At 40.3% G+C, this 13,563-nt stretch overlaps 2 protein-coding genes across 3 annotated transcripts; both read left to right on the top strand.

Annotated features, from left to right (window-relative positions):
• Positions 1 to 2,872: 2,872 nt before the first annotated feature.
• Positions 2,873 to 6,679, top strand: LOC144075696 (keratin, type II cytoskeletal 8-like). The gene is made up of 9 exons (XM_077603013.1): positions 2,873 to 3,348; positions 4,235 to 4,443; positions 4,530 to 4,590; positions 4,684 to 4,779; positions 4,864 to 5,028; positions 5,094 to 5,219; positions 5,305 to 5,525; positions 5,610 to 5,662; positions 5,827 to 6,679. The coding sequence occupies exons 1-9, from the start codon at positions 2,965 to 2,967 to the stop codon at positions 5,997 to 5,999; spliced, it is 1,488 nt and encodes a 495-aa protein (XP_077459139.1). The 5' UTR covers positions 2,873 to 2,964; the 3' UTR covers positions 6,000 to 6,679.
• Positions 6,680 to 8,935: 2,256 nt separating this feature from the next.
• Positions 8,936 to 11,834, top strand: LOC144076011 (keratin, type II cytoskeletal 8-like). 2 transcript variants are annotated; one of them, XM_077603519.1, is made up of 9 exons: positions 8,936 to 9,474; positions 10,028 to 10,236; positions 10,317 to 10,377; positions 10,460 to 10,555; positions 10,654 to 10,818; positions 10,903 to 11,028; positions 11,128 to 11,348; positions 11,431 to 11,480; positions 11,564 to 11,834. In XM_077603519.1, exons 1-9 carry the CDS (start codon positions 9,073 to 9,075, stop codon positions 11,764 to 11,766), a joined length of 1,533 nt encoding a protein of 510 aa, XP_077459645.1. In that variant the 5' UTR covers positions 8,936 to 9,072; the 3' UTR covers positions 11,767 to 11,834. The 2 variants fall into 2 exon arrangements, with proteins under 2 accessions (XP_077459645.1, XP_077459644.1); XM_077603518.1 differs by having other exon boundaries at positions 11,431 to 11,486.
• The last annotated feature ends 1,729 nt before the right edge of the window (positions 11,835 to 13,563 follow it).

Raw genomic sequence — 13,563 nt, 5'->3', positions numbered from 1 at the left:
TTTCCCCCTTTTAAATCAATAATTGTAATTTTCTAATCAATGTTTTCTGTGTTTTTAGTTCAAAAATCATTTTGTAAAATCTAAAAATATATATAAAAAGCTAAAATAAACAATGTTTTAGATCTATAAAAAACTGAATATTCAGGGCTTTTAATCCAGTTCTTTTAATCCATTTATGAAAAAAAAATCGAAATATTATATCTAAAATGGTCCGGCCCACGTGAAATCAAGTTGACCTTAAAGCGGCCCGCGAACCAACCCGAGTCTGACACCCTTGCCATAAAGCAATATTGACAACATTTTTCATGCTTGTGACTGAATTGAAATACCATCAGCAATAATAAATATTACAAATTAGAGAGCCAATTGAGTTTTTACATACTTTCCCCTAACTTTCCCCAGATGTCTATTTGAGAGAAATAGCATTTCGGTGTGCTGAAAATCGGAAAACTGTTTCCATAATGGAAATCGATAATCCTTCTGTCTACAGGGTTGCCAGATCCATAAAACAGCCTCTAGCCCAATTACACAATAAAATCTACACAGTTTAATAATAAAAAAATTTAAAGGGCCCAAATTATAACTTTACATCCAAGATAAAATTTTGTCAAAAGTCGCCCAAATTTATCAACCCGCCCAACATTTATATCTCCTGCCCTGCAAATTTGTCCCTAAGTATGAGAGTGTGCGTGCATGATTATTTGTCTTTTAGCGCCCTGCGATCAGATGGCAAACACCTTTCTGAATGCTCGTTGTTGGCGGGGATAGGCTCCATCACCCCCGCAACCCTTGTGAAGATAAGCGGCTCGGTTAATGAACGAGAGAATGTCTGTCCCACACTACACTAGCAAATTAAAATTTTAATACACCTCTGTGCCTCTGTGTGCACAAAGGCTTTTCCTCCCACAAAAAAAGTAATAACAAAATGTCCCTTTTGCCTTCTAGATTCAAAATGTTTCTATCAAAATTTGGCCTCAAAATATCTCTGATAAAGCAACCCTCAGCTTTAGTACCTGCTGCTTTTTATCCATCCATCAGAACACCAATATGGTTAAAGCACAGACTTTCAAATTTGATTGGCCTGTTTTTGCATGCAGAAAATATTAGCAATACTTTTGTTGACTTTTACTATTTGAATTGAATCCTTTTAAATTGTATTCAGGAATTGTGTGCAGCTCCTTTCATGCCATTTGTAAAATCATAGTATTGTTCTGCATTAGTTTGTTCCTTTCATGTTGGTGGATGGCTGAAATTTGAGTTTTGAGGTAAAGTTCCACACCAGGGTAGAAAAAATAATAATGTCATACCCATGCAAAAAATTGGAAAGAATAAAACAATAAATAACATTTATAAAATGGAGGTCTCGTTGCGATTAATGGTGCAGAGGGTAAAAAAATGTGGATGTGACTTGAGAGTGGAACAACTGGGTGTGGTTAAATCAGGCATCCAACACACCTGCGATGCATTCTGGAGGAAGATTGTTACCTCACAAAACACGGCAGATTAAGTGAGAAAATATGGAGAATTAACAACAAGTACCAACATTATACCATAATGGGGTAAATTCTGTACATGGGCAACTCCTTGGAATGGTTCATTTGGTACACGTTCCAACATGCATTTTGCGAGGATGACTTGGCTGGAGGCTTTTTGCTTGAAAGGCCTACACAACAGAATCTTTACCCTCTCTTTGTAATCTTGCCTTATGAGGACACATTGAGCAATCTTCGTTGGTCCTTACCAAAGATTAATGATGTAATGTTAAAAATAATCTTGTCTTGTTAAATTGGTGCATCAAATTTTTGCTAATGTGAAAATTGTTCACGTCATCTTTAAGGCCAAAAGCCAAAGCACACTGTGACCAGGTCATTCCAGATGTGATTATGGAGGGAGAACTGAGTACCAATTGATCAGCTCGTTATTTTTTTTTAATACATTAATACATATTTTCAGTCAGTGACCAATTGATTATAATTTGAGCATTGAGAAATCAATAATTCTCTGTCTGCTTTTTAAAAACCATAATGCTTGTTCATATTATGGTGAGATATTGGGTGCAAATAAAACTGTAATTGTGTGTTTGATTAAATCAGACTAGGGAACAAGGCCTTAATAAGATGCAAACATGCCTGTCATGATTTGAAACTTATTTCTTTTTTTTTCCTTTAAGCCTAACTTTTCTTTTTGGTTATCTAGAATGAAGACTTTAAATCACTTTCATGTCAATTTTACTGTTACTGTTTTAATCATGCGTCAAAACATTAATGCACTTAAAATAATTTAGAAATTCCCAATTAAGATGCAATGTATTTGAGTGACATGGCTGATTTGGACTATTGTTATTAAACTGTATTATGTTTTTCTTTTTATATTTTAAGAAGGAAAAAGAATAATCAGTTACATTATTATGTGGGCGTGCTTGTGAATATGGCAAATAATCTGGCTGATACTTCTCTAGATCTATGTTAATAATGCACGATTTTTTTTAAATCACAAAGCTTATGGAATTACGTTTCTCTGACAATCATTTCAATTTTAAACACTTCTAAAGTATGACTTAAGAACGGGTAAGCATTAATAATAAACATTCAATACTGTAAATCTTTGTTTCCTTACATAACAAAGTGTTTCCTCTGTTAACCTCTTACTACTTTCTTCTCCCTCAGCCTTTCCCAGATAGGGTGTGTCACAGTTTGCCTTCTGACAATGCCTCCATACCTGTTTGACAGGATTAGCCACTCGTTTTGTTCAGAGCCAGAGGCATGTATGTTGGGAGTGACAGTGGTTGGCCAGTAAAAGTGAGAGGACAGGTTGTAATAATGACGATCCTCCCCTATCAACTCAGCTCAGCTATATAAGCAAGCGGGCATTTGAGTCAGACACTCAGAGGGACTTGACTCTCCTTTGAAGCCTGCAAATCTCCACTTCTCTGCCCAGCCTTTACAAACCCAAAGCTAAAACAAGATGATCAGAAAATCCTATTCAGTTTCAGGCGGAAACAGCAGCTCCAGGAGATCCCTTGCGGGAACCCAGTCTAGCTTCACCCTCAGGAGATCCGGTGGTGGTGGCTATGGAAGTGGTGCTAGCACTTATGGTGGCTATGGAAGTGGTGCTAGCGCTTATGGTAGTGGCCTAAGTCAGACCCAAGGCTTCAGCAGCAGTATGTCAATGCTCGGTGGTGGTCATTATGGGGGAGGAATGGCTACCCCAATCACGGCAGTCACTGTCAACGCGGGTCTTCTGGCCCCCATGAGTCTGGATATTGACCCCAACATCCAGGCTGTTCGCACCCAGGAAAAGGAGCAGATCAAGACCCTCAACAACCGATTCGCTTCCTTCATTGACAAGGTTGGCTTCAACTGAATTCACTTTGGGTTGACGAGATGAAGTATCACTTTGTATAGGCCGGTAAAGGTAGCAAACTTCTGAAAGTATCCGATATCTTCGCCGCTATCTGAAGAACATGCAAGCAAACCAAATGTTGAAATGTATTTCACTGACTAAGCAACAAAGGCATGACTCTTATCTTACTGGTATTGCAATCATCAATGAGTAACAGTTTGTAGGACGGCAATGAATAGAAAATAATGTTCCTTTTTTTGAAAAAAAAAATCCTTTTCTAATTCCCTAACGCCAAAGTTGAGTTTATTTCCACCGTCATTTTATCTTCTCCTGGTAAATGGAAGTATCTCAACGCTGAAAATTGTAATGCAATACATTGGAATGCAGAATAAACTTATGTCTGTCTCTGACAGCTTCCAAAACTTTAAGAAGTTTAATAAACCCATGGGTACCACAGAATTCGAAATGATAAAAAATACAATTAGTGCTAAAATCTCATAATTGCACAACTGTTGAGTGTTATTTTTGTTTTTCCAGAGCTGGACTGACTGTCACGTTTAATAACCAAGCCAGGGATACAAGATAAAAATAGTACATCATCATGTAAAATGTCAAGTTCAAATCATGAGTAGTGCTTATTTCAAGTATTTTTAAGGGGTTACAACTGAGACGAGAGGGTGTGCCTAGTCGGAAAAGAATACAGTCATGTGATAAAGATCTGGCAACACCCTGCTTTGTCATGGTCTTCTTCATCACTCCGTTCTTTATCACTATTTCCATTAATTTATATACAATGAAATAATTTATATTCATTTTGTGTGTTTAAAAACAAACAAAAATAAGAAATATGTAAAAAAATAAAAGTTTAATTCTGTGTTGTTTTTATTTCCAGGTCCGTTTCCTGGAGCAGCAGAACAAGATGCTGGAGACCAAGTGGAGCCTCCTGCAGGACCAGACCACCACCCGCTCAAACATCGACGCCATGTTCGAAGCCTACATTGCCAACCTGCGTAGGCAACTCGATGGACTGGGCAACGAGAAAGTCAAACTGGACGGAGAACTGAAGAACATGCAGCTCCAAGTGGAGGACTTCAAGAGAAAGTGAGTGGTGAATAGATTTGATGATTGTGGATATATTTTTTTAGCAAAGGAAGATGATTGAACTTTATTCTGTTCCTTGTCCGAAGGTATGAAGATGAAATTAACAAGCGCACAGCAGCAGAGAATGAGTTTGTGGTCTTGAAGAAGGTCAGAATTATTTAATGTTTTATAATAGTTTGATGCTGTAAATCATGTATAATCTGGTAAAATGCTTGATGTAAATAACAACTGTATTTCCAGGATGTTGACAGCGCCTACATGAACAAGGTGGAGCTGGAGGCTAAATGTGATGCTCTTCAGGATGAAATCAACTTCCTCAGAGCTGTCTATGAGGCTGTATGTCTATTTACCATTGTTCTCATTTTTTTATGGCTGAAATCCATCCAAAACCTTAATTGTTTGCTACGTGTGATACTACAGGAGCTTCGGGAGCTGCAGTCCCAGATCAAGGACACCTCCGTCATTGTGCAGATGGACAACAGCCGCCAGCTGGATATGGACTCAATTGTGGCTGAAGTGCGTGCTCAGTATGAAGACATTGCCAACCGCAGCAAGGCCGATGCCGAATCCTGGTACAAGCAGAAGGTATGAGAATGTTGCCACCCCCTTTTAGTTAGAGACTTAAAATCGTGTTGTATTTTCCATATCAGTACGAGGAGATGCAGAGCTCAGCTGGACAGTACGGTGATGACCTTCGCTCAACCAAGGCTGAAATTGCTGAGCTGAACCGCATGATTGCCCGTCTCCAGAATGAAATTGAGTCCGTCAAGGGACAGGTAAGGATCATTTCCAGAGCATCTTTAGCTAACTAATTTATGAGAGTAAGTAAGTGAAAGAGATTTTGTAATCCCCTTTCTGCAGAGGGCATCTCTTGAGGCACAGATTGCAGAGGCTGAGGAGCGCGGTGAATTGGCAGTGAAGGATGCCAGGCTCCGCATCAAGGATCTGGAGGAAGCCCTTCAGAGAGCCAAGCAGGACATGGCCCGCCAGGTGCGCGAATACCAGGAGCTGATGAACGTCAAGATGGCCCTGGACATTGAAATCGCCACCTACAGGAAGCTGCTGGAAGGAGAGGAGTACAGGTAAAATCATTTTTCAACATACAGTATGTCCCTGCTGTACAGTTAACATGACCCGTGCAATAATCAAAAACGTGCCGTTTTTAGACTTGCCTCCGGACCTAGCAATGCAACCATCCATGTGCAGCAGTCCTCAGGCGGTAAGTAATCAATTTTCTACAGTCAACGATAGTTGTACTCTCAGAGGGAAGTGGAAAAAAGTCACGGGGCATCCCAAAAGTGTAGTATTAGCAATTGTATTATCACTTACAAATTATGCACAAACAAATCCTAACAATGTTTCTCTTGCATACTCTTTCTTTAGGATACTCCAACGCAAGCGCCGGTGGATTTGGCTACGGTGGTTCCAGCAGCAGTATGTCTGGTGGCTTTGGGGGTAGCGTCTCTGGTGGCTTTGGCGGTAGCGTCTCTGGTGGTTATGGTAGTACCGTCACCAAGTCCACAGTTTCCTCAACCAGTTCCAGAAGATACAATTAAGAAGGAGAGCAGTCCCTCTTCCCTTTCTCAAAATCTTTAATTGACCAAAACTGGTATGTCCTGCCAAAATGTCATCCTGTTGCAGGCATGCTAGTCCAAAAACAAGCCTTTGCCAAATTTCATCAGCTAAAAAAACCTTCTGCCAAGGATACCCCAAGAATCTCTGGGTCCATTGAATACTCAGTTGCGACATCCATCGTCAATAAAGTGAAATTAAATGTGGCTTCAAACATGGTCCGTTGCAAATTGCAAACTGAGTCATATTTCTCTACCAACAGAAAAAAAGAAGCAAATCGGGGATGGGCTGTTGTAACTAGGCTAGGGAAACATGCATATTTTTTTCACTCAATCTTCAATAATAGATGCTATGAAATAGACGAGGAGATAGCTTTTGTTCTTAAAATCTGCAAGTTTTAAATTGTTTTGCCAACACCGGTAACGCGAGCTGGAATAACAGAATTTCACGTTTACAAATTAGGATGCAAGATGTGTTAAAAAGGCAACTTCCTTGGTCTTTTTTATAGCATTGTCTAATATTTTACCCTTCTTTTTTCAACATTTCATTGCCTTGATGCTTCTGTGACATTGACACTAGATTTATTTTCAACACAAAAACACACTAAACATCATTGATGATGGATACATCAAACAACATCGCCAATAAATCTGAGTATTCTCTATCTTCTGCGTGTCTCAATATTCTTTCCAGAAGTGCACTGCCTGGTAAGCATTGTCCCACTTTCTTTTGCCACTGCACACAAACACTTTTGTAGCTTGGGTCGCCTATTATTATGATTATTATTTTGAAATATTTGTTTTATACTTTACGATCTCGAAAAGGATTTTGTCTAACATACCATGTGCTATATCCTTATATTAAAGTGTGCATTATAGATTGCAAAACCATATAACATCTGAGGGATGCGTCTAAACGCGCTTGAAGTAAAATTGGACGATCATCTTCACCTGAGGCTGTGTTGGCAGTAATTATTAATTTGTTTATCCAATTATTAGGAGATTGGGAATTCTTAAAATAGCTCCTGTCAAGGCTCATGCCAAATACTATAACATTTATCTTTAATTTACTGTTGTCATGTGCTAGATGTTGACATATGATAAATAAGAATTATTTTTCTTTTAGTGTTAAACATGCTGGTTTACATGCCAAAGTTGATGGAGTGCGATTTTTTTGGCAGTCATTTTAAACAGGCCAATAAATAATCTCTAGGAATAAACTTGGCCTCCCAATTAATTGGATTAAAAGAAAATGATCAATGGGTTTACAGTCGCATATAATTGTCTGGCAAATATTTCAGGGTGTACCTTGCAATTAATTTTTAGGAACTTCACATGGTTACTTAATAGGTGATGAAAAAGGACCTGAGTTCCCAGTATTAGGGCTACGAAAAATGAAAATTATCTAAACTTGTGTCATGTATGGACTTAGTAAGGATGTCATTGTCTGTGGTGTGACAAAGCAGGTTGCAGGAGCCTGGCATTTTACTCTCAAACAGTCCATTCGAACACACATCATGTTACATTCAAAGGGAGTTTTCGAAGAAGAGTTTGTCAATATTGGGTTAGGTTTGGTAGTGAGTGAAAATAACTAAGCATGGCTAAATGCGGCAACATAATATTGAAAATATTTATTTTGATTAACTAGTGATTGATAGCAACTGTCAGCATTACAAATAGTCATATTTCTCAAATTAACTGAGTGTTAATTGGTATACACTCGACAAGAGACCAATTTAGAGTGTAGTCCGCCTTTCACTCAAAGTCAACTGGGATAGGCTCCAGCACCCGTCGATTTTGACCGGGATAAGCGGTGTTGAAAATGGATAAATGATTGTAGCGTTTCCTTCCGCTATCGATCAAACAATAAAAAAGATTACTGCGATATTTTAGAAATCCGTTTGCATTGTTTGAAATTGTTTTAATTATCAGCAATTTGTAACCTGTAAATGTACAAGACATTTTGTTAAAAACATGCTGACCAACAGTGGATGCTACAAAAACTTAGATCAGCAATGGGGAATGCTGAAAACTCGAAAAGGGCCTGGGGATTCATGTCACACATCTAACTTGGCAAACTGGAATACCGTACAGAATTTCACACAGCAATGATAGACTGACACCATTTATCATGGCCACGCAGGCTTTCAGAAAAGTGACTTAAACACTCAGTACGTAAGCAGCCATTAGAGCAATTTCAACTTTAGTGCCTGCTCAACTATTTAAGCAGCATGAAATTTCCCAGCCTTGTGCCACTTGCTGTAAACCCAAATTGTTTTTTGCTCTATTAATGCACATATAACCTCCCCAACCCACCCAGTACATCTGAAGCCCTCTGGTCACTAAACTTGCCTATCAACTTGACCACTCCCTCAAAGTGGTCCATCTTGTCAGACTGGATTTTTTTTGGGAGTGGCTGGGCCTCCTCAACTTTAAGCGGAGGTGTGGTTCTTTGCATGAAAACTGTAAACTTGCATTCGTCAGTAAAACTTGCTGTTACGCCACAAAATGACACAAATTCAATATAATCAGTATTTCAAGTGAAGTCATTTGAGAAAAGAATTGATTCCAAATAGACCAAACGATACAGGGTATCAGACAATGAGTGGACACCTCTAGGTTGCAAAAATGGATTGATCCCTTCTTGAATTCCGGCAAAATTCCGACATTTTGAATTGACCTTTGAGATATGGTTTGTCTGCTGTTGTTTGCATCCATTTTATGAAGATTGAGAAATGCACAAAAGTTTTAATTTCATTCAAAAAAAGGAGTGTCTTTGTTTATTGAAGAAAAGAAGCATATTTGAGATGTTTTTTCAGGACTGGCAAGTCCTGTTAATCGGAGCCAGAGGCATGAGGGGAGGTGTGGGAGGGATTCTAGTTGGCCAGTAACAGTGAGAGGACATGTTGCAATAGGGAGGGTCCTGACTCCACGCCTGTCAGCTCAGCTTGTCCATAAAAGCAAGCAGGCTTATCAGTTCGACACTCAGAGGGACTTGACTCTTTTTGAGGCCTGCACATCTTCAGTTCTCTGCCTCCTTGGCCACTTCAACTACATCATGATTTCCAGGAAGTCCTATTCCGTGGCTGGCTCCAGCAGCAGCTCCAGAAGGTCCTTGGCAGGACCCCAAACCGGCTTCAGAACCAGCTACACTCTCAGTTCTTCTGCTGGTGGTTTGGGTGCTGGCAGTTTAGGTGGTGGCAGTTTTGGTGCCGGAGGTTATGGCGCAGGTGGTTTTGGTGCTGGTGGTTTTGGTTCTATGAGCTCAAGCTCAATGGTTGGTGGTGGTTTTGGAGCTGGAGGTGGATATGCAGCTGCACCAATTACCGCTGTCACGATCAACAAGAGTCTGCTGACTCCCCTGAGTCTGGATATTGACCCAAGCATCCAGGCTGTCCGCACCCAGGAGAAGGAACAGATCAAGACCCTCAACAATCGCTTTGCTTCCTTCATTGACAAGGTTGTGAAATTGGATTTTTCATTGACTTGATTACCACTGAAATACAGTTTTCACAGCATAGTGACACTGTGGCCAATTGATGAGCACATCATAGGCTCCATCTCACCCGAGATACTGATGAGGATAAGCTTTGGAAAGGGAAGGAATTACTTTTTAATGTAGGCATTACTCTCAAAGGGTTTTGAGGTCATCGTTTTTGTAGGACTACAATAATTGTGATCGGCTTTAAAATAACAAACACCGATGATAAAAATCCTATTGGTTATTGGTTTTCATATGACAGAAATTGAAGTGACAAATAAGAAGTTCCCCATAAAATTACAGTAGGGTGTAGTTATTCACATGGTTAGGCTGAATGCAGAGCTGTGGTGGTAAGAGCTATCAAGGTTGATGGATGAAGGCAAACCAAACAAAATATTTTATTTTATAACCATTGTCTATCAGAACGAAAGACCTACATGGACATCGTACATGTTAATTCATCATGTAATCTAAGGAATATGTAAAAAAAAAAAAAAAAAAAACTACAATTCTGTCTTGCTTTTTTTTCCAGGTTCGTTTTCTGGAGCAGCAGAACAAAATGCTGGAGACCAAGTGGAGCCTCCTGCAGGACCAGACCACCACCCGCTCAAACATCGACGCCATGTTCGAAGCCTACATCGCCAACCTGCGCAGGCAACTCGATGGCCTGGGCAATGAGAAAGTTAAGCTGGAGGGAGAACTGAAGAACATGCAGCTGCAGGTGGAGGACTTCAAGACAAAGTGAGTTCTGACCTATTTTCAAACTTCCTTTGGAGACAACATTGGGATGATGTAGTTTGTAAAGTCTTTTGTTCATTTAGGTATGAAAATGAAATCAATAAGCGCACAGCTGCAGAGAATGAGTTTGTCCTCTTGAAAAAGGTAAACATAAAAAGCATTTAAGGTTAGATTTTACATTTAGAAAACATTTTCTGAACACTATTTTATTTATTCTTCTTTCCAGGATGTTGACAATGCCTACATGAACAAGGTGGAGCTGGAGGCCAAAGCCGATGCTCTTCAGGATGAAATCAACTTCCTCAGAGCAGTCTATGAGGCTGTATGTGTCTACATATCACAAGCTCATGTTGCTTTTAAAAAAAAAAACTGGCCATAGCCATGTTTGTTTCCATTTTGAAACAATCTGTGTTTTTGCAGGAGCTTCGAGAACTGCAGTCCCAGATCAAGGACACCTCCGTCATTGTGGAGATGGACAACAGCCGCAACCTGGATATGGACTCAATTGTGGCTGAAGTGCGTGCTCAGTATGAAGACATTGCCAACCGCAGCAAGGCTGATGCTGAGTCGTGGTACAAACAGAAGGTACAATATTAGCAATACTGACCACAACTGCCATTTCATTTAAGCGACAGACTTTATAGTATTGATATTACATTTTCACTGTAGTATGAGGAGATGCAGAGCTCAGCTGGACAGTACGGTGATGACCTTCGCTCAACCAAGGCTGAGATTGCTGATCTGAACCGCATGATTGCTCGTCTTCAAAATGAGATTGAGGCTGTCAAGGCACAGGTATTAAATCATTCCAAAACATATTTAGATTTCCTATTTATGAAGCCAGTATGGAATAGCTTTTATCATGTGCGAAAAATAAATAATCTGTTTTTGCAGAGGGCAGGTCTAGAGGCTCAGATTGCAGAGGCTGAAGAGCGTGGTGAGTTGGCAGTAAAGGATGCCAAACTTCGCATCAAGGATCTGGAGGAAGCCCTTCAAAGAGCTAAGCAGGACATGGCCCGCCAAGTGCGTGAATACCAGGAGCTGATGAACGTCAAGATGGCCCTGGACATTGAAATCGCTACCTACAGGAAACTGCTGGAAGGAGAGGAGTACAGGTAGGGTCAATATTCAATAATGTATAACAAATAGATGATTGAATCATGCAACAATTCCCTAAATCCATCTACCAATTCACAGACTGGCCTCTGGACCCTCCAGTGCCACTATCCATGTGCAACAGACCTCAGGTGGTGGTACGTTTTCCCACTCTGTCATCACACAAATTCACTTTAAACTCACAAACAGATGCGAAAAATGTTTTCATCTTCAGGATATTCCAGCTCCAGTGCCGCTGGTGGGTTTGGTTTCGGTGGCAGCAGCATGGCTGGTGGTTTTGGTGGAAGCAGCATGGCCGGTGGTTTTGGTGGAAGCAGCATGGCCGGTGGTTATGGCGGAAGCAGCATGGCCGGTGGTTATGGTGGTTCTGTCACAAAGTCCAGTGTGTCTACGACCAGCTCCAGAAGATACCATTAAAAAAGAGTGCAGTCCCTCTTGCATTGTCTGTATCAATATCAATAAACAGACAGCATTGTCTACTATCAGATACTGTCATTTTTTTTCCTCAGTGAAATATTATTCATCACCAAGGAAACCATTTGGTAAATCTCTCATCGAAATACAATATACACGGGAGATGACTGCTGAAATACCAAAAAATACTGAACATTTGATAAACACAGTTTAATCTTGGAATTTATTAGGTGAAGTAGAAGTGTAGATTGGCAGGTAAATAGAAAGTTTTGCCTTTATGGTCAGTTCCTTCCTTACCCATTCTTTCTTCACTCACAAATAAAACCCTTAGAGACAGAAACTCCTCCTCTTGGGAAAGGTTCGCATCCCTTATCTAGTCCACCTGTTTCCAGCTCAAAAGCCAAATGATCTAAGGATAATAAATGTATGGTTTTAACCTATGCAATGGTTATATTATATAGCAATATAGTATTAGTGTCAGGCCCCAGACAAGATTGGTGGCTGGTTGCGCCCGCCACCCAACCACAGGCCCTGCCTCTAATGACTCGAGGCCTGCCAGGTGTGAGTCATTAGCCAGTGAGGAGTATTTAAGGCCACCAAGAACAGTACCACGCTGCGGGATTGTCTGATCTGTTCACAGTGAGGTACCCGCTTGTATTTTCTCGCCTTCCTTCATTGATCTACGACCTCTTGTTTTGCTCACAGGATTCCGACTACGCTCGGCCTCCACGATCACGGATACGACTAACGACACGCCGACGCCATCCCCTCTGGTGCCTGGCCTTTCACTTGGATCATTCTAATAAAGATTCGGGAACCAGACTCGCTGCCCTCGCCTGCTTTGGGGTCTTCCACCCCCGATCATAACAATTAGTTCTTCAGGACACTCATATTTGTTTCTCTCACTAGTAGTTTCTTTAAATTTCCCCCCTCCCCCCCCTACATTTTATTGTTATTATAATTACATTTAGACACCACACATAGTTGTAATGTATGATAACTTCTTAAATTGATGCTCATTTTCTTAGCATTTGCAAGTTACACAAGTTTTTGTTTGCTTGCTTCAAACAAACTAATTCCTGTTTTTAACAAATACTGCCTATGTATTCTCATCGATTGCAAAGTCTTTATGGGTGGTGAAGACAAGCTGAAAAAAAGGGTCGTTACCATGAGTCCTGATACTTACAATGGTGGGAAACGATAAATATTCAGGCAAATGATGAACTACATAAACACATTACAGAGGTGGTTCTGGATAACCAGATAGGAGCTTTGCAGTCTCATAGTCTGATAAGACTTTAATCCCTGGTGGGTTCTGACCTTCCAGTGTGGAGTTTGCTTGTTCTCGCTGTGTTGTGATCAATTAGCAAATGTTTTTTTAAACATTGACCCACTCTCACTATATTCAGTATGGTCTGCTGAATTTTTTAATGTGGTAAGTAAGATACCTTGTTCAAGCACATCTTCAGCACATCATGCGCACTAGAGCAGGTGCAATTATCTGCAATTGAACATTACCTAGTCTGGTTTAAATACCACATGGCATATAAAATAACATCTCTGGTGATAAACTTCGATTCACGCAGGCCCGGCCGGGCAGAACATGCAAACTCCACACATGTGGGCTGACATGGATTTGAACCCAGGACCCCAGAGCTGTGAGGCTGACGTGCTAACCACTCAAGCCGCCAGGCTGCCCAATTTATTTAATGTTTTATTATCTTATTATTATTATTCATTCTTCTCAGTTTACCGATTTGGTTATTGACTTTATGCTGTGTTATACCACCCTCTATTGTT

Source organism: Stigmatopora argus, chromosome 6, assembly GCF_051989625.1.
Source record: "Stigmatopora argus isolate UIUO_Sarg chromosome 6, RoL_Sarg_1.0, whole genome shotgun sequence".
Classification (NCBI taxonomy): domain Eukaryota; kingdom Metazoa; phylum Chordata; class Actinopteri; order Syngnathiformes; family Syngnathidae; genus Stigmatopora; species Stigmatopora argus.
The sequence above is the reverse complement of the archived record's forward strand: the minus strand, read 5'-3'. Positions and strand labels throughout refer to the sequence as shown.

Coding starts and splice junctions, on each gene's coding strand:
- LOC144075696 (XM_077603013.1), top strand. CDS start 2,965: ATGATCAGAAAATCCTATTCAGTTTCAGGCGGAAACAGCAGCTCCAGG. Junction 3,349..4,234: donor TCGCTTCCTTCATTGACAAG/GTTGGCTTCAAC, acceptor TTTTATTTCCAG/GTCCGTTTCCTGGAGCAGCA. Junction 5,220..5,304: donor TTGAGTCCGTCAAGGGACAG/GTAAGGATCATT, acceptor CCCTTTCTGCAG/AGGGCATCTCTTGAGGCACA.
- LOC144076011 (XM_077603518.1), top strand. CDS start 9,073: ATGATTTCCAGGAAGTCCTATTCCGTGGCTGGCTCCAGCAGCAGCTCC. Junction 10,556..10,653: donor TCAGAGCAGTCTATGAGGCT/GTATGTGTCTAC, acceptor GTGTTTTTGCAG/GAGCTTCGAGAACTGCAGTC. Junction 11,349..11,430: donor CTGGAAGGAGAGGAGTACAG/GTAGGGTCAATA, acceptor ACCAATTCACAG/ACTGGCCTCTGGACCCTCCA.